We start from the raw sequence: 18,480 nt of genomic DNA, 5'->3' as shown, positions 1-18,480 counted from the left end.
CGATCTGCTCCAGATGGCCAAGTGAATTGGCCCGCAGTTCAAAGCCGCCGAAGACAGAGATCTGTCCGAGGAGACAAGTTTCACCCTGGACCGCATCACTATCGATGATCGTAGGAGCCATCAAGCCTGACGGCGACGACACAAAGGAACTCTCAATGAAAGCACCAATGTCGGTGTCAAAACCGGCGGATCTCGGGTAGGGGGTCCCGAACTGTGCGTCTAGGCCGGATGGTAACAGGAGGCAAGGGACACGAAGTTTTACCCAGGTTCGGGCCCTCTCGATGGAGGTAAAACCCTACGTCCTGCTTGATTAATATTGATGATATGGGTAGTACAAGAGTAGATCTACCACGAGATCGGAGAGGCTAAACCCTGGAAGCTAGCCTATGGTATGATTGTTGTTGTGTATGTTGTCCTACGGACTAAAACCCTCCGGTTTATATAGACACCGGAGAGGGTTAGGGTTACACAAAGTCGGTTACAATGGTAGGAGATCTGCACATCCGTATCGCCAAGCTTGCCTTCCACACCAAGGAAAGTCCCTTCCGGACACGGGACGAAGTCTTCAATCTTGTATCTTCATAGTCCAGGAGTCCGTCTAAAGGTATAGTCCGGCTATCCGAACACCCCCTAATCCAGGACTCCCTTAGACGCCGTCCAATTCTTCCAAGCCTGGGAGGGGTATGCGATGGAGAAGCTCTTCTGGTCGCAGTTTGTGGGGCAGGAGCATGCCGTACTGCTAAATGACCAAATGGCACAATGGGCGGAGCTGCATAAGATGTCCAGCACAGCCATGAAGGACGTCATAGTCCGGTTGTGGCCTGCCGAAGTCATTCCGGATAGCTACTTCGGCCTCGTGCGGCATCTCCTCGATGCGCTGCCCCGGATTGACGCTGTCAAGAGGTGGTCATGTATAGAAGGAGCACGTATGGCTTTCGCCCGTGTGAAGATGCACTGTGTGAAAATGAATGCCGAAAAGGTGGCAGTTAAGGGTCCTCCCGAAAGCAAGGCCCACTGCACACCGGAGCGCTATTTTGATGATGTGCTAAAAGGTGCTCGCCTTATAGAGGGCCAATGCTCTAAGGACGTAGTGTTCGAATAAAGGAGTCCGAACTGTCCAGGGTTTTGTATTATGAACTAAGTGTTTTGTAATATATTCATTCCTTGATGAAAAGTTTTTACCCTCATGTGCGGCCATTTATTATATCTGAGAGTTCCCAGTCGTCGGCTTCAACCCCCATGTAGATGCTACTGGATTGTTCGGAATTGCACATGACTACACTTAACCCAATGTCTTGGTCCTTAAAGGAGGTTTCAGTGCGGCGAATTAGGCAATCAGACTATTTGGTTTTATTGCTCTCACTTAGCTATAGGAGTTTGACAATGGGTCTATTTAGGTAGCCCCTGGTATGTATGCGGCTACCCTGATGCGGATGTGTTACATATGTGACCGCGAAACGGTCCTTCGTGTAATACGGAAAAATCGCTAAGGATTGTAATGAATCGCCGAGTGGCTGACCAGCTCTAATCGCATCATGACAATCAGTTTCCGACTTTCTCTACTGAGGTGCTTAACCGGACGAACCAGAAACACAATCGCAGTAGTTCTCCCTTTACTACCCTAGCCGATCAGACGGAATGTGAGGTAGCAAGCACAGGAGCCGGGCAACCCAACTATTGACCAAAGACATGATTCGGAGCCGATGCATATAATGCCGAGCTCGGGACGCTGAATTGTGCTGTAAATTTGTTCGGACTTTTGTTTGGCAACACATATGTTGCCTTATAGAGCCCCTGGCAATTTTATGCCGAGGTGTGTGTATGAGACAACTTAACAGGCGGAATAAGGTCTATAAGTAAAGACGATACCGAATAAGAATTTTGGTTCACTGAAATCTGATTGATACGTCAAAACGTAATCTTACAGAAGGTACCATAATCACCAAGGCCATTTTACATGCCAGGGGTCTAGGGCTAAGGGAAATGCTCTATACAGGTTCTTGAGTAAAGTTGTGGTCTGCAAAATGCTTTGCACCTTCCTGCCGCACGTTTGTGCCGCTTTCGCCCAAATAAGAAAGATTCCTTTAGAGGAATGGTCTTCGGCCATGTATACGAAACCGGGCTCGGAAAGAGTCCTCATGGGTCCAAAGAATGAGTAGGTTTTGATTCACCTGTGGTAAAAAAGAAAAGATGATTAAATAAAGGGGAAGGTCATATAAGGTCGAACCGTGTTATAGGCCTGTCTGTATATTGCCTCCGCCGATGCCCAAGGTATTTTGAGTGCAAAATTGTGCACGCACGACACGAATTTCGCTGATGTACGTGGCGGTCAACGGAGGTGAAGCTGCTAATCCAGCCCTGAAGTTGCCGGACTGCCGGCATGCAGAACTGACCGGCCTTGCGCGGTGAAGTCTGGTGGCTTAATAGTCGAGGAGGTGTGCGGCTTGATAGGGACGCTTTGTAATTCGGCCGCAATGGCCATGGTATGCTCCTCGGTATGGAGGGAGCGCTCCATGTTTCCATTGATTGTAATGACGCCACATGGACCGGGCATCTTGAGCTTCAAATAGGTGTAGTGTGGGATCGCATTGAAGCGGGCAAAAGCGGTTTGTCCGAGCAGTGTGTGATAGCCGCTTCGGAAGGGGACGATGTCGAAGATCAAGTCTTCGCTTCGGAAGCTATCCGGCGAGCCGAAGACGACTTACAGCATGATTGAGCCCGTATAGCGGGCCTCTACGCTAGGTACTACTCCTTTGAAGGTAGTTCTAGTGGGCTTGATTCTTGACGGATCAACGCCCATTTTGCGGATAGTGTCTTGATAAAGTAGACTGAGACTGCTGCCGCTATCCATGAGGACTTGCATAAGGTGGAATCCGCCGATGATTGGATTGAGGACCAGAGCTGCCGAACCTCCGTGATGGATACTGGTTGGGTGGTCCTTTCGATCGAAGGTGATCGGACAAGCCAACCATGGGTTGAATTTTGGGGCGACCGGCTCTATGGCGTAGACATCCCGTAGTGCGCGTTTGCGCTCTCTCTTAGGGATGTGTGTAACATATATCATATTCACTGTTTTTACCTCGGGGGAAATTGCTTCTGTCCCCCTGTGTTCGGTTGACGAGGCTCTTAGTCATCGTCGTCGCTTGGTGATCCTTTTCCCTTGTGTTCAGTGTTAAGTTTGTCGGCCTGCTTAAAGACCCAACAATTTCTGTTGGTATGATTGGCAGGTTTATCGGGGGTGCCATGAATCTAGAAAGGCCGATCCAGTATTCTATCTAGACTAGATGGGCCATCTCTGTTTGCCTTGAATGGCTTCTTCCGTTGACCGGGTTTGGGGCCGCTGAATCTGGCGTTGACCGTCATGTCTTGGGATCCTTCGTTAGTGCTTTGATGCTTGTGTTTGTTGCATCGTGGCTTGCCGTTGCCGTCCCTGGCTTCGGACGTTCCGGGGTCACTGGTGTTGTTGCTTCTATGAGCGAGCCAGCTATCCTCTCCCACGCAGAAGCGGGTCATAAGTGTGGTAAGGGCTGCCATGGACTTCGGCTTTTCTTGGCCGAGGTGTCGGGCGAGCCACTCGTCTCGGACGCTATGCTTGAAGGCCGCAAGGGCTTTGGCGTCCGGACAATCCACAATCTGGTTCTTCTTGATTAAGAACCTGGTCCAGAGCTGCCGGGCTGATTCCCCGGGTTGCTGGATTATGTGACTAAGGTCGTCGGTGTCTAGGGGGCGAACATAGGTACCTTGGAAGTTATCTCTAAAAGCGTCCTCCAAGTCTTCCCTGCTACCAATAGAGTTTTCTGGTAGGTTGTTTAGCCAGTGCCGAGCTGGCCCCTTAATTTTTAGGGGAAGGTATTTGATGGCGTGTAGATCATCACCGCGAGCCATGTGAATGTGGAGAAGAAAATCTTCAATCCATACTGCGGGATCTGTTGTGCCGTCGTATGATTCAATATTTACGGGTTTAAACCCTTCTGGGAACTGGTGCTCCATTACCTCATCGGTGAAGCACAGGGGGTGTGCAACGCCTCTGTATCGGGCCATGCCAGGACGCAGTTCAGATGACGTGCGTATGCGGCTTTCGGCCCGAGCGTGGTTATGCTTGTCGCGCCAGGCTTGATAGCCGTCCTCTCTCGTCGGGGCATGCCCCCGTGATCCGTAGATTGATCTGGTCTGACATGTTCTATTTTCCAGGTCCTGTCGTAGGTCATATGTGTTTCCTCGAGTTGTTGTTTCTCTGCTTTTACAGCAAGGTGGTGCGGGCTGGTGTTCGGCTTGAGTTGTCGTTTTGTCCCGGCCACATGGTGGTCGGTCGGGTCTGCCAGCCGCGTTAAGAGTGGGTGGTATAGGCTCCAGCGCCTCATCGTCGAATTGGGGTAGTAGCTTACGCTTCGGGTAACTCTTTGTTGGGCGTTCGAGCCCGTATTCTTCGGCCGCCAGGACATTAGTCCATCTGTCATTGAACAGATCTTGGTTAGCTTGAAGCTGTTGTTGCTTCTTTTTTAGGCTTCTTGCCGTGGCTATTACCGGTTCTTAAAGCGCTCTTGTTCTAGGGGTTCCTCTAGCACGATAAAATCTTCATCGCCGAGGCTCACGTCATCCTCAGAGAGTGGCAAATAGTTGATGTCCTCCGAGTCTTCGTTCCCTGCTTGCTCGTCAGGGTCAACTTGCCCGTCCTCCCGATCATCCTGTACGGATGTTGGTTCGATGGGGTCTTCTTGGTCTTCGGTGTTTTTCGGAGTATCATTATCTCCGGTGCCGGTATTGCTGTCCTTTGCGCGACGCGATTTAGAGCGGCGGCACTGACGTCAATGCTTCGGTGGTATCTCAGGAGGTTCATCCTCGACTGGGTTCTTCTCATCATTGTTGTCGCCTTCTTTAGGTGTGTCCACCATATACACGTCGTATGAGGAAGTGGTCGTCCAGCGTCCGATGAACGGCAGGTTTTGGGCCTGCTCCTCTCCGGCATCATCGTCAATACCGTCGATGTCTTCGGAGGCATAATCGAGCATGTCAGTTAGATCCTCGATAGTGGCTATGAAGTGGGTGGTGGATGGGAAGTAAAATTCCCTATTTTCAGCCCCTAGTTCGGTCTGGGCGCAATTTAAGTCCAGAGCCTCGTTTAAGAGCGAGGTTTGGACGGGGACCGAAGTTTCCTGGCTGAGCCCGCATGATGCGGACTTCGAGGGTTCGGAGCTAGTGTCCGAAGAAAAGTTTGGCTTTGTGATGACTGCCGGAGACGCTATTCTCTCCAGTTCTCCAGTGTTGAGCTCTATAGCCGCGGAGAGTCCGGCGGGCTCTAGACTCCCATCTTCGGACCTGGTGATGCGCTCCGGTTCTAAGGCCGAAGTGGTGGTTGGGGCCGCGAACCCTTGGAAAATCAAGTCTCCTCGGATATCAGCGACATAGTTCAGATTTTCAAAGCTGATCTGGTGACCAGGGGCGTAGTTGTCGATCTGCTCTAGGTGGCCAACCGAGTTGGCACGCAGTGCGAAGCCGCCAAATACAAAGATCTGGCCGGGGAGAAAATTCTCCTTCACGGCAGAATTGTTGTAGATGATTGATGGAGCAATCGAGCCTTTCGACGATGGCACAGTGGAACTCTCAATGAAAGCACCAGTGTCGGTGTCAAAACCGACAGATCTCGGATAGGGGTCCCGAACTGTGCGTCTAAGGATTGAGGGTAACAGGAGGCAGGGGACACAATGTTTACCCATGTTCGGGCCCTCTTAATGGAGGTGATACCCTATTTCCGTCTTGATTGACTTTGATGAGTATAGGGGTTACAAGAGTTGATCTACCTCAAGATCGTAATGGCTAAACCCTAGATGTCTAGCCTATCTGATTATGATTGCCTCTACGGACTAATCCCTTCGGTTTATATAGACACCAGAGGGGGCTAGGGTTGTACAGAGTCGGTTTACAGAGAAAGGAATCTTCATATCCACACGCCAAGCTCGACTTCCACGTCAAGGAGTCCCAACCGGACACTGGGAAAAGTCTTTCGTCTTGTATCTTCACGGCCCATCAGTCCGGCCCACATCACATAACCCGGACACCTGAGGACCCCGTAATCCAGGACTCCCTCAGTTGTCGCTGCCATCGCGGCACACGTGAAGGAGGAGCTACGGTCCCTGCCGCGCCACCTCGTCAAGCCCGAACTGGCATCCACGCTCCTACCGGTGAAGGAGGAGCCAGCCTAGGGCCCGCACCAGCGCGGCCTGCGGATCGGACGCCGCATGAAGGAGCATGTGTCCCCGCCATGCAGCCGGTAGGGCCGCATTGACGCGTCGTTCTCGCTGCCACCGCCTTGCCGTTAAGGAGGAGCTGCCGGCCGTGGTCAAGAAGGCATGGGGCCGTCTCCTTCACTACCTTAGCGGTCCCTCGGGCTCGAGGGCCGCCGTGTCTGAGGCGGAGCGCGCGGCTCAGCAGCAGGTGCGGTATGACCGGCACAATGCCAGTCGTCGCTCTGCATTCGCCAAGAGTGACGTGGCGCCGAACTGGGTCCAGACCTCGCCGCCGCGTGGGCGCTCGACCACTCCATGACCACCGCCGAGACAACCGCCAGGCGTCGTCGCCACCGCCTTGACAGCGAGCTCACCAAGATCGGCGAGGAGGGGTCGCTTAGCGACTGCTCCACCAAGGGCAGTTGCGGCAAGGCTGCCGCAAGGGCTTCGAAGGCCACGTCGACAATGGCAGCAGTGACATTCCGCACAGCACAACAGGAGGCTCGGCACCTCCTGCGTGAGTGGCAAGCAGTCGTCGGACAAGGCTGTCGCGGCCCTCCGGCGCCGTACCGCCGCTGGAGGGACCACGACGACGACGGCACCGACGAAGACAGCGGTGCGGCAGGGCGAGGCGGCCCCACGTACGGGGTGGTCGCCCGGTATAGGGTTTAGGTTTTTTTCTAGGTTTTTAATTAAACGGTTGAAATATTGACCTTTTAATGTAAACTAGCACATATGTCGGTGCGTTGCAACGGAAAAATTTGTTATTTTGTGTAACCATAATGTGCCATATCACCTGATTCACTACGAAGAACATGCTGCAACGCAACATTCTTCTACAAAATGAACATAAAAAATAGGATGCAATTCAGCCATGCTCATATTTTCTTTGCTGGGCATAATCTCTCACTAATTCCATTTAAGTATAATTCTTTCATTAATTACCATGACGTTCTCATCCATTTTTGTCGAGAATCAAATTCTTCTTTTTTTTCTAATTTAGTAGCTCCATCATTGAAGCATACAGATCCTTTTTTTAATTATCCTATTTTTTTTACCTCAAATTCCTCATTTAATTAGCCTATAGAAGGTCATCAACGTACAAGTACCTAAGACAAAAATCAACAAGTACCAAACCAAGAATATCTATTCTCTTTAATAGTAATTCTCTTTAATAGTAGGTATAGATATAGATTATATCTAAACTTGAATAAAATCTGTCCAATTTGTTTGAATTTCGTGAGGTTTGTTTGAATGTTGGCCATTTAGTTTTTTTCTAGGTTTTTAGTTAAACCTTTTTATGTAAATTATATTTAAACTTGAATGAAATCCGTCTGGTTCGATTGAATTTCGTGAGGTTGGTCTGAATGTATGCAGCTAGCGTTGCATGTCGTTCTCCCACGTCCGTGTTCGTGAAAAAATTTGCGTGTTCCCCGTTGGAGATGGCCTCCCGTGAAACTCCGGTGAACGAGTACTGAGTTACAGCATGTCCATCAGAATTCAGAACCAGAAGGATCGCACAGCTCGTATACAAACTTGTGAAATCACACCCTCATCTCCATTATATAAAACTCATTTCACAGATCACAACGTAAATAAGCACAGCTCTTCAGAGCTCAAAACCACAGGAGGGGTCACACTCGAACAAGCACACAAGGTATACCAGCTATTTGCCAAACCAGCCAGTTCACACGCAAATCACATCGGATGGAGTCTCGTCAATTCGTCATCACGCAGAGTGGCCGCCGGGCGTGCCGCGCGCGGGCAGCTGGTGACCGCCGCCCTCGCCCACCCAGTGCCCCGCCCCCGACACCGGCAGGTAGCCGTCGTCGCTGCTCCCCGCGCGCGGGGCGGCCGCGCCCTCCACCTCGACGTCGCGGGCGTCCACTCCGGCGCCGGTGGTGGGGTGGTAGGACGCGGCGGTGGCGTGCTCCTTGGCGGCGGCGTTGTGGCGCATGGCGTCCCGCTTGGCGGCCTCCGCCTCGTGGATCCGCTCCTGCTTCCTGGCCTCCGCCTCGGCCTTGGCCGCCGGGTCGTGCGCCTTGGCCTTGTTCACCGTCTCCTGCACCACGGCCATGGTCTTCTCCTTGCCCGCCCACGCCGACGCGCCCACGTTCGCCACCGCCTCCTTGGCCGCGCCCACCGCGCTCGAGCTCTTCCCGCCCTGCATCCCTTTCTCTATCTACCTCGCAAAATGAAACCAACACGATCTGTCTCGGTGTCGGTCGATCTCTTGTGTTTATTGTCTTGCTTCGACGCAGTTGCGCTGGTACTATATATGTCGATGAATGTGAAGCGCTGGGGCCTACAGCCGAGGGGAAGACGTGTCCCAGGTCGGCAGGTCGGCGAGGGGCACGTGTAGTCGGATGGAGAAGCTGCTGCCGGCGCCTGTGGCACTCCACGCGTGTCATCTGGAACTCGAATCAATTCCTCAAAGTAACAGCAACTCCATTATTTTACGTTTTGTTTTTGAGTTGGCACAGCAACTCGTTTTGGTTACGAGGAAGAGAAGCTTCAACTTCGGCTAGGCCAACTTCTTTCTCAGTCATCGACTAGTAACCTTACTGGTATTTGCTTACGCGTAGCAAGCATCTGAACCTCTGATACAGATATGCCGAAGTTTAGGTAATCAAGACAGCGGACACTCAAACCATCAGCAAGTCGTCAGGACTAAACTAACAGGACGCGGTTTGTCATCCAACGACATCTCGGATCAGTCAGCAAACCAGTCTGGATGTTTTCTTGTAAACTGAAAGCAAATCGACCAGCCGCGTAGGACTCGACATCCCAATCCGTCTAAGAGCAATTTCAATGAAGCAGCCTAAATGGACGGCGTTTTTATTTGATTTTTGTACATTTGGATCGGTCGCCCATCCGGCGGCCGCCCTGTTTTAGATTGGATCGGCAGTGCACTCAACGCGCCAACTGCCTAACCCATATGTGCCGATGTGGTCGGCTGGGCCCCTATTTCAATAAATAGCTCATTTTTGCATTGTTTCACACACAACTTTTGCATTTAAACATATAGTTAAATGACATAGTTTCAACTGAATAAAATAATATAGTTTTACAAGCCAAATAAAAATAAAAATGTCTCACATAGTTTTGCAAGCCGAATAAAGAAGATACATTTATTGGTTGCCAACATGAGCCCACATATGCTCAACCAAATCATTTTATAGTTGCACGTGAATATCCCAATCACGCATGTCATGATAAAATTAGGTGAACTGTTCAAACGTTGCCGCTCCTTCATACTCAGGCACAACATTCTCACCTTGAAACTGAAACCCTTAATCGTACAGATGTTCTGGGCGCTCATCTTCTACGATTATATTGTGCATGATCACACAAGCAGTCATCACCTTTCACAGTTTCTGCGTGCTCCAAGTATTAGCAGGATACCGAACGCTGCCCCATCGAGATCGCAAAACACCAAAAGCATGCTCGACGTCCTTCCTAACACTCTCTTGCTCTTGGGCAAATATTTTCCTCTTCTCTCCGGCAGGGTTGGGGATTGTCTTCACAATAGTGGTCCACTGAGGATAGATACTGTCACTCAGATAGTATCCTTTGTCGTAGTTGTGTTCGTTGATAGTAAAGTTCACCGGTGGGCTGTTGCCTTCGGCAAGCCTAGCAAACACCGGTAAGCGCTGAAGCACGTTGATATTATTGTGTGATCCGGCCATGCTAAAGAAAGAGTGTCAGATCTAGAGATCTTAAGACGCCACGGCCTCTAGTATGACAGTGCAAGCCCTGACATGGCCCTTATACTGCCCTTGCCAAGCAGAAGGGTAGTTTTTCCACTACCAGTGCATGCAGTCTATGCTGCCAAGCATCCCTGGGAAGCCCCTGCTGGCATTCATCGCCAACAAACGGGTTGTATCTTCAGGAGTCGGCTCTCTCAAGTACTCAGGGCCAAATACAGCAATAACAGCCTCGCAGAACTTATACAGGGTGTCTAGGCATGTAGACTCGCTCATACGAACGTACTCGACAATGAGATCACCGGGCACTCCGTATGCAAGCATTCGAATGGCAGCAGTGCATTTATGATAAGAGGAGAAACCAATCTTTCAAACGGCATCCTCTTTGCACTCGAAATAGTCATCATAACCGACCACCCCCTCTCTAATACGGTTGAAAAGATGCCTACTGATATGGAAACAGCGGCGGAATTTCTAATGTTTGAACAACGGATTTATTGTATCAAAGTAGTCCTTCCTTAGAAGGAAATGCCCGCTCTCTCGGTTGTGATTCAACGCCGGAAGGTGGCCCGGAATGGAGCCACGCGACAACGGCTGCTGGCTATTGAGGTGGTGATGGACCAACACGATAGCCAATATCTCCTCGTCATCGAACGACGAATCGTCGAGGTCGCAAAGAAAAATGTCGAAAAAAACTCGTCGACAGAGTCCATTTTGTACCTTGGCAAACTGTCGAACAGTTTGCGAGCGTCGACGACCGACGAAGGGAGTCGCTGCGCGCACGGACCAGCTAGCTGTCCGAGCATGCCGGTGAGGATCTGGCCGGGGTGGCGAGGCGGCTTCTTGGTCGCGGTCGCGTCGAGGGGGAGCGGGGGTGGGAAGCTGTCGGTTCCTCAGCGGCAAGACGACGGTGGCGGGTGACGTGGGAGGTGGCGGCGTTGCAAAGCAAGCAGCTAGCAGAGTCACCAGAAAAAATGGGATCTTTTAAATCAAAGAGGCCCCAAGCTATTTTAGTTTTAAAACGATGCAAAATAGATATAATCGCCAAAATGCAATATTTTTATTCAATTTCACTTTCTTCTTTTGTCTCCTTCCAAATCCAAGGCACAACATGATATGACAGACCAATGTACTGCGCTATCGAACTTCTATTTCTTCATGACAACTTGTAGTCCGGAGTAGCCAAAGCACGGCACACAATCATCCATGCTTCAGCAACTTTCTATCCTCAAGCTACTACCATCTCTCTCACAAATTCATCTCAAACTACACGAACATCCTAGTTTTGGAGAGGACCAGTGACAGAACACTCGAACTCACTACACCCCATTCAGGAGAATGCTTATGTAGACAAAGTAGGACTGTCAACCGCGAGCGCCATCGTGTTGAGTCCATTGTCGACATAAACAGTTGAACCAGTGATTGCAGATGCCAACGGAGACACCAAGAATGCTGCTGCGTTCCCCACTTCCTCTGTTGAACATGCGACGGTTTATAAATCACTTATACAAGAAAGGGGTGCACCAAGAGTGACGGAGAAAGTAGTGGCAAGAGGGGAAAGCGACAATGTTAACCTGCCAAGAGTTCCTTCTGCAATGGTGCGTTAACATAAGAGTACTCGATCATCTTCTCGATGAATCCAATAGCCTTTGCAGCTCTGCTCCCCAATGGACCTAAGGAAATAAGAAAGGATAAATTCAATGCATGAATGATGATGATACTGAAAGCACAGGCATAATGGAACTGCTGCTGAGTTGTTAAAGCTAGATGCAATAGAAAACTATATCTGTTAATTTAGTACACAGATGATGTTTTCTAACGTAAACTTTATGCCAAAAGATTTCCTGAAAAGAGGAACTTGTTTACTTTCTTTACAAAGAAGATACCTGCTGATATAGTGTTCACTCTGATTTTGCCCTTTCGGCCTGCTTCAAAAGCAAGAACCTACATAGAAAGATGTCTTTGAAATCAATATACACAAAACAAAGCACTGCTGGACATCATAGTGAGTCATGCCACGGAGAAGCACATACTCTTGTATCACTTTCAAGTGCTGCCTTTGCTGAACTCATGCCACCACCATAGCTACAAAGCAACCACCAAACAGATCATAAGTACAAATAATTCACTTCATAGCCGTGAAATCATTAGAAGAAGATTTACCCAGGGATTGTCCTTTCCGAAGCAATGTAGGTCAAAGAGATACTAGCACCTCCTATTAAATATTGAAATTACAAAATACAGTAAGCCGGGTCACCTTTCTTTAAATATGAAGAAAAAAAACATAGTCAGAACAAATAGTTTCCATCTGACCAACAGAAATAATGTCCACTGAACAAGCTATCCATAGGCCTGTTTGATAGACTATCACTATTCACCACAGCAATGCATATGCCACACAGCTACAGAAATGTGATAATACTTTTAAGCAAGCCCATCCTATTCGTTTAATGGAGTCACCCAGAATATGATACGAAATAAACACTAGACAGGTTGACCCATTACATCGTTTGTATGGCATGTTCTTGATACAACCAAATATATTGCTGCCTTATCATTGTTTCTGGAAAATTCCATGTTCTGTACCCCTTATTTACAGGTGGTAACTTAGCAGGGAATATCATTCATAAAAAGCATCATGCAGATTCACATTGACATCTGTATCCAACAGTCAACCCAATCAAAAAGTGTACTAGATAAATACCGGTAAGCTTGCCAAATAGAATTCAGATGGTAGCACAACAACAAAAGAAAACACCATCAAAACAAGAAAAGAACAGGCAAAGCATGTTGGTTGGGACTATTACCTGGATTCATGATGGGAAGGAAGTGCTGAAGTAAAGAGATGAACGAGTAACTAGATGCTGAAACTGCAGCAAGATAGCCACTTCTTGATGTCTCCAGCAAGGGCTTTGTTACCTTTTAAGTGAAATGGAGGTTAACTAAAAAATAAATGCTACCAATAAAGGTGAGACGATGGTCATGGCGATGGCATGCATGGGTATGTTTCTATGTGCATGAGAGGCTTCACCTCAGGACCATTGGCAAGAGAATGCACAAGGATATCAATGCTGCCGAAATCATCTTTCACAGTTTCAGCAACTTCCTATCAGATGAAAGTATGCACAAATTAGGCCTTCGATAAGAAGATTTATGCAGCATAGTGTTCAGTAGATCGCCAGTATGAGTTTAAGATGCATGCCGTAACTTACCTTCACAGTCCATTTTGAGGAGCCTGCGTACCTCTTATTTGCTTTAACCTACACCCGCAAAAGAAAAGAGTCAATACAGCCAAAATTGTAAGGGACAAGGAGATATCCCAAATGATGACTTATGAGCATTACATCTTCAGGAACATCCTCCAGGGAGTCAAAAACTGCATCCAGTGGATACACTTTAGTAATCTCCATAAGGGATCCATCAGGCAGCCTGCATCAAGTGATTGTCAAACACCAGACATAGGATAACAGATCCAGCAAGGAACACTGAAGTGGACAAACAAAATTAGGGTAGAAGAAGTAGATGAGCATACTTCCGTGATTCGTCAAACTTTCCACGTCTCAAGCTTGTCTCGAATATGTTCAGTGCCTGCAAATGCAGATGGTCTGTAAGATTGTTCAACAGAAAATCCATTACAATAAATGAATAAATTTCATGAAAGAGGCCAACTTTTTTCTAGAACCATGAAAGAGATCAACTTACAGGCACCCATGTACCAACAAGAATTTCAGCACCAGCTGCAGCAAGAGCCTTGGCTATTGCCCAGCCATAACCATTATCATCAGCGATTCCAGCAATAAATGCTCTTTTACCTGAAACAATGACACATGAACTAGTCAATTTACAGAACTTAGGTCAGATCATATCCTAAAAAATCAGTTGTGTTGGTTTTATGGCTCTGAAATTGCATAACTCAAAAAGCTGGACGTGAAGGGCTAATAAAGAAATTAGCCTAATCAACTTACCTCAATAGTAATAAGACACATATTCTTGCAACTAACAAAAAGAATCCAATGTTGAATTTCTCATCGCATTGTACGCAGTAGAATCTATACAACTCAACCCAATCCAATGCAAACTTAAAGTAATTTGGTTTCTTTTTTTGCGAACTAAACAGCAAAGATGGTACAATGGCATCCCTGTCATTAAGTTTGCTACTAGGCATAGAACATAAGAGAGGTGACTGCCCTTTGGGCTAGATCCACACAAACAAGAAAGCATTAAGTTGGAGACCAGGTCCCTGCGACTAGCTCTCCAAAGTGTTTTAATCATAATTTCAGGCAGGCCAATGCATGTATGTAAATAATGTCTATGACTAGACTACTATGTTATCCATATAAGCATTCTCATGAGCTCATTAGTGAGTCACTCAAAAGTGGAACAGAAGGACCAAATAGTCAAAATGAACACCTCTAGACAGACATGGGGACCACACAATGAAAAAGGACACTCGATGAAACAGTAGTGCAAATTAGAGACCTGAAAAATATTCTGAAGGGAAAGCATGAAGCTGCTTCATTGCAAGGTTGTGCCCATACAACAACAACAACAAAGCCTTTAGTCCCAAACAAGTTGGGGTAGGCTAGAGCTGAAGCCCATAAAGATCTCGCCACCAACTCATGGTTCTGGCACATGGATGGCAAGCTTCCACGCACCCCTGTCCATGGCTAGTTCTTTGGTGATACTCTAGTCCTTCAGGTCTCTCTTTACGGACTCCTCCCATGTCAAGTTCGGTCTACCCCGACCTCTCTTGACATTATCAGCACGCTTTAGCCATCCGCTATGCACTGGAGGCCTGCGCTGAATATGCCCAAACCATCTCAGACGATATTGGACAAGCTTCTCTTCAATCGGTGCTACCCCAACTCTATCCCGTATATCATCATTCCGGACCCGGTCCTTCCTTGTGTGGCCACACATCCATCTCAACATGCGCATCTCCACTACACATAACTGTTGAACATGACGCCTTTTAGTCGGCCAACATTCAGCACCATACAACATTGCGGGTCGAATCGCCCTATAGAACCTGCCTTTTAGCTTTTGTGGCACTCTTGGATTTCATCTCCATAAGAGTAGCTAAGTTTTGACGCTGGCTTGCCAAGCCTATCGCAACCCTCCTCCTTTACCCGGGCTTGGGACCGGTTATGTTGAGAAAACATAGACAACAAGGTTGTGCCCATCTTGTTCACAAATCCGGCAATCATACCCATGACCAAGGCAGCACCACTAGAGTAATGTAAGGGCTTGGGACTTACAATAACTAGGCTCAATGTGGCAAAGAAAGGTTTGATGGCATCATCTACTTTGTCTAACTGTTCTCTTTGACAGAATATTTGGAAGTCAGGTCAAGCAAAGCTTAATTCAGACTGTATCTATGTGACATTGTAGCTAAACAGTTTTGAATGGTATGTTTTAATCTTCATGTTTGAGATATGCTGAGTTGCTTCCTAGTGTCATCCCACTTAAGTGTTTTGTCTTTAGATTCAGTAGGACTTCATTTGAAATATCTCAGCATTCCTTTTTCATATTTTCTTGCACATAATACTAAATTTGGAAGTCCTGTGAGATCAGTGTTAACTCAAGTTCCCAGCAGGCCACCTTAGCTGAAGCAATATTGATTGAACTTCTGCAGTTCTGGAGGGAGACAAAAGCATTTTATATAATATAATTCTAGTGCACTTTTGAGCAGAAAATATAATTATAGTGGTTCTAAGGGCAACACGCGGTACACATTTTTCACCTACATTTGAACTGGATCTTGCTCAGTTGTATAATATTGCATAGACACATGACAAATTTAAAGTGTTATTGCAGAACCACTAACTGAAGCATATAGTAGTGCTGCGTAATAAACACAGTGGCACCAACATTGCAGGAACAAACAATTAAGGAAGATACATTAACACAAAATACAGCAATAGCCATTTGTCAAATTGTCACCTCTGAGATCAATGGGGAGTCCTTGGACAGCTCCCTGAGACATCGCCCTGACAGCAAACCTCTTGCGGCTTACAGAAATGAGCGATCCAGATGACGCAGTTTTAACACAGCTTGCAAAGCCAGTTCTGGTGCTGAGCGCCCTTCCGAATGCAGAAACTACAGATCTCGACCCAAGCATTCGCTGGCAAGCTGGGATGCAAGGGCGTGCCGCCACCATCTGCATACCGGTAGCTGCAGATGCACCCATCGTAGTTTATATGGACTGCAACCAGAACAAGTGAAAGATAATGTCACACTTGAACTGATAGTTATAGACAGAGCATCTGGGGAACAAACTTGTGGTGAGAGTTTTGTTGAATCGTGAATCCTAAGTAGACCCACAGTCCAGTTGTCTCAGCACCGTGAGGCGTGGGAACTTCGGTAATCTCAAGGTCAATGGTGCATAATTTCAAACTTTCTGCTAGGATGGCAACGTCTACTTGTTCCTGCGTGCCTGGTAAAAGAATCTCGACAGAGACTCGAAACCCAGTCTCCCCCCATTCTGGCCAGGAGCGCTACGCGCAAAAATAGTAAGTATTCCAAATCCGGCCCCGATGGGGAAGCGCCGCCTCGCAAATTTAGAGAAAATGGGAGGGCACGAACCCTCGAGCTGTTGGATTCGGCGTCGTGGAGAAGCTCCTTACCTCGGGGAAATGGGAATGCGGCGAGGGCGCCGGACGGGGGCTGGGGATCTGAGGCGGAGAGCACGAGGGGCGGAGTGCGGCTGCGAGGATTGTGCTGCGGTGGGGGTGGGGGAGGGAGGTGAACAAACAGGCCGAGCGGAGGTGGTGAGGGTTTCGATGGGATCGAGGGAGGGGTTTTCGTTTGGGTTGGCTGAGCAACCGAGGCACGTGCCAGCTCGGCGTTGGGCGCGTTACCCAAATCATTAGCCTATCTTTGCCTTACCAAAATCATCAGGGCCCCTCTGATTCGCAAGATTCAAAAGACACAGGAATAAGACTAGCCATAGGGCATAGTGCTACTAATTTCAGCAGTAACATCGAGTCCAACTCAGTAAATTTGTTTATATGGCAATAAATTAATGAGGAGAGAGATAGTTGTAGTAACTTAGCTAGTTACTGTAACATCACATGTTGTCAGGACCGGATTTCGGGATACTAATTTGTCAGTAAATGGCTCTTGTGCTCACCAGCCCCAGGATTACTGTTAGCTGATGAGGCACCAACTCGATACAAAAATTCCAAGCAAAATACAAAATATGTAGTCCAAGACCATTCTGGCCTATGAGTACAACAAATGGTTTCTAGTGGTTGATGGCGGAAGCGGTTTGCGGTTCATCAGCGTCTATGGGACTCCACTTCCCACAGGAACAGCTGACCTGGATAACTTCTATCTTCGCGATGCTGCTATCACCATTGCGTAGGTTCCGGGGCTGTCATCGCAACGCTCCTCTCCACGCAAAAAATCTGGCCAAGACAATAGCCAGGGATAAGCCCGTGAGTACTTTGAATGTACTCGCAAACATTATGAGCACGGGTATAATATAACAAATGATAATCATGCCCTGAATTATTCTATGATCATACGTCAATCATAAAATAAACGTCCATGATGCACGCAAGCAGGCTATTCATTATACAACATGAATATGTAATAAGGGAGTAGAAGTAGAATGCACCGATCGGGTGTCCGAAGCGACACCTCGAAAGGATAATAATATAAAGCATGCCTCAGTCGGCGTCTAAGCGACGTCTCATAAAGGGCTTATAAAGGAAATAAGAAGCAAACATGCCACAGTCGGGCGTCTATGCAACACCACATAAAGGGCTTATAGAGTAATTAAATAACAAGCATGCCACACTCGGGCGTCTCAGCGACACCACATAAAGGGCTTATAAAGTAAATGAATAACAAGCATGCCACAGTCGGGCGTCTCCGCGACACCACATAAAGGGCTTATATGAGAGTAATGACTGAATATCCAGGAGGTAGAACCGTTCCAGGGATACTCAATAATTCAATGATGTAAATGGTTAGTTCATAATAATAGTAATCATAAACATCATGAGTCACAAGTCATGATCCATGTTCTGGTTTAGCAATTTTTCCTCCGAAGATCGACACTAAGACCGGCACTTGACCCATCCCAGACTGTAGTCCTTAACCATGGACCCGGCTATTCGAATAGATATAATCTCTGCAGAGGGTGTACTCTTTACCCACGAGCAACGGATTCCTTTAGTCCATCGGGGCTAATTCCGTCTACGGTCTTTTAATTGAAAACACTCCTGACCGCACACACCAGCCTAACTTACCAGTGTATGGAAATCACCCATGACACTCGTTAAGCGAAACTTTAAGTGGGGAGGCTACAACCTCGAATAGCATGGGATCACAAAATTTATCACGCGCGCAAACTAGGGGAGCTACCCCCTCGGCTCCAACCGGAAACACCATGCCCCCGGACCAGGTGGCATGCCTACCGGATGCAGCCGGTATCTTCCACAATGGCCTCTTTGTACGGTGTGTGCTAGGAAGGGGTTGACAACTTACTGAACCGTACCCTACCTATGGCAGGGACGAGTGGTAGTACGAAACAAGTATGG

At 47.9% G+C, this 18,480-nt stretch overlaps 2 protein-coding genes across 2 annotated transcripts; both read right to left on the bottom strand.

Annotated features, from left to right (window-relative positions):
* Positions 1–7,760: 7,760 nt before the first annotated feature.
* LOC125555997 (18 kDa seed maturation protein-like) lies at positions 7,761–8,501 on the bottom strand. The gene has a single exon (XM_048718801.2). The coding sequence runs from the start codon at positions 8,392–8,394 to the stop codon at positions 7,954–7,956; it is 441 nt and encodes a 146-aa protein (XP_048574758.1). The 5' UTR covers positions 8,395–8,501; the 3' UTR covers positions 7,761–7,953.
* A 2,468-nt stretch (positions 8,502–10,969) lies between these two features.
* Positions 10,970–16,715, bottom strand: LOC125509018 (enoyl-[acyl-carrier-protein] reductase [NADH] 2, chloroplastic). The gene is made up of 13 exons (XM_048673858.2): positions 16,558–16,715; positions 15,875–16,136; positions 13,634–13,743; positions 13,464–13,519; positions 13,276–13,360; positions 13,144–13,191; positions 12,963–13,037; positions 12,739–12,850; positions 12,095–12,146; positions 11,965–12,016; positions 11,818–11,875; positions 11,506–11,604; positions 10,970–11,404 (listed from the first exon to the last, which is right to left on the bottom strand). The coding sequence occupies exons 2-13, from the start codon at positions 16,119–16,121 to the stop codon at positions 11,274–11,276; spliced, it is 1,125 nt and encodes a 374-aa protein (XP_048529815.1). The 5' UTR covers positions 16,122–16,136; positions 16,558–16,715; the 3' UTR covers positions 10,970–11,273.
* Between the last annotated feature and the right edge of the window lie 1,765 nt (positions 16,716–18,480).

The sequence above is a fragment of the Triticum urartu genome, chromosome 5A, assembly GCF_056163025.1.
Source record: "Triticum urartu cultivar PI428250 chromosome 5A, HENAU_Tu73, whole genome shotgun sequence".
NCBI lineage: Eukaryota > Viridiplantae > Streptophyta > Magnoliopsida > Poales > Poaceae > Triticum > Triticum urartu.
Note: the sequence above shows the minus strand (reverse complement) of the source record. Positions and strands in the feature narration are given on the sequence as shown.

Bases quoted from the DNA above. Each gene is read 5' to 3' on its own strand.
- LOC125555997 (XM_048718801.2), bottom strand. From the start codon at position 8,394: ATGCAGGGCGGGAAGAGCTCGAGCGCGGTGGGCGCGGCCAAGGAGGCG.
- LOC125509018 (XM_048673858.2), bottom strand. From the start codon at position 16,121: ATGGGTGCATCTGCAGCTACCGGTATGCAGATGGTGGCGGCACGCCCT. The intron at 13,520-13,633 runs GTAAGTTGATCT...CTGCATTTGCAG, and splicing joins TTGTTGGTACATGGGTGCCT to GCACTGAACATATTCGAGAC. The intron at 12,851-12,962 runs GTGAAGCCTCTC...TTCACTTAAAAG, and splicing joins CTCTTGCCAATGGTCCTGAG to GTAACAAAGCCCTTGCTGGA.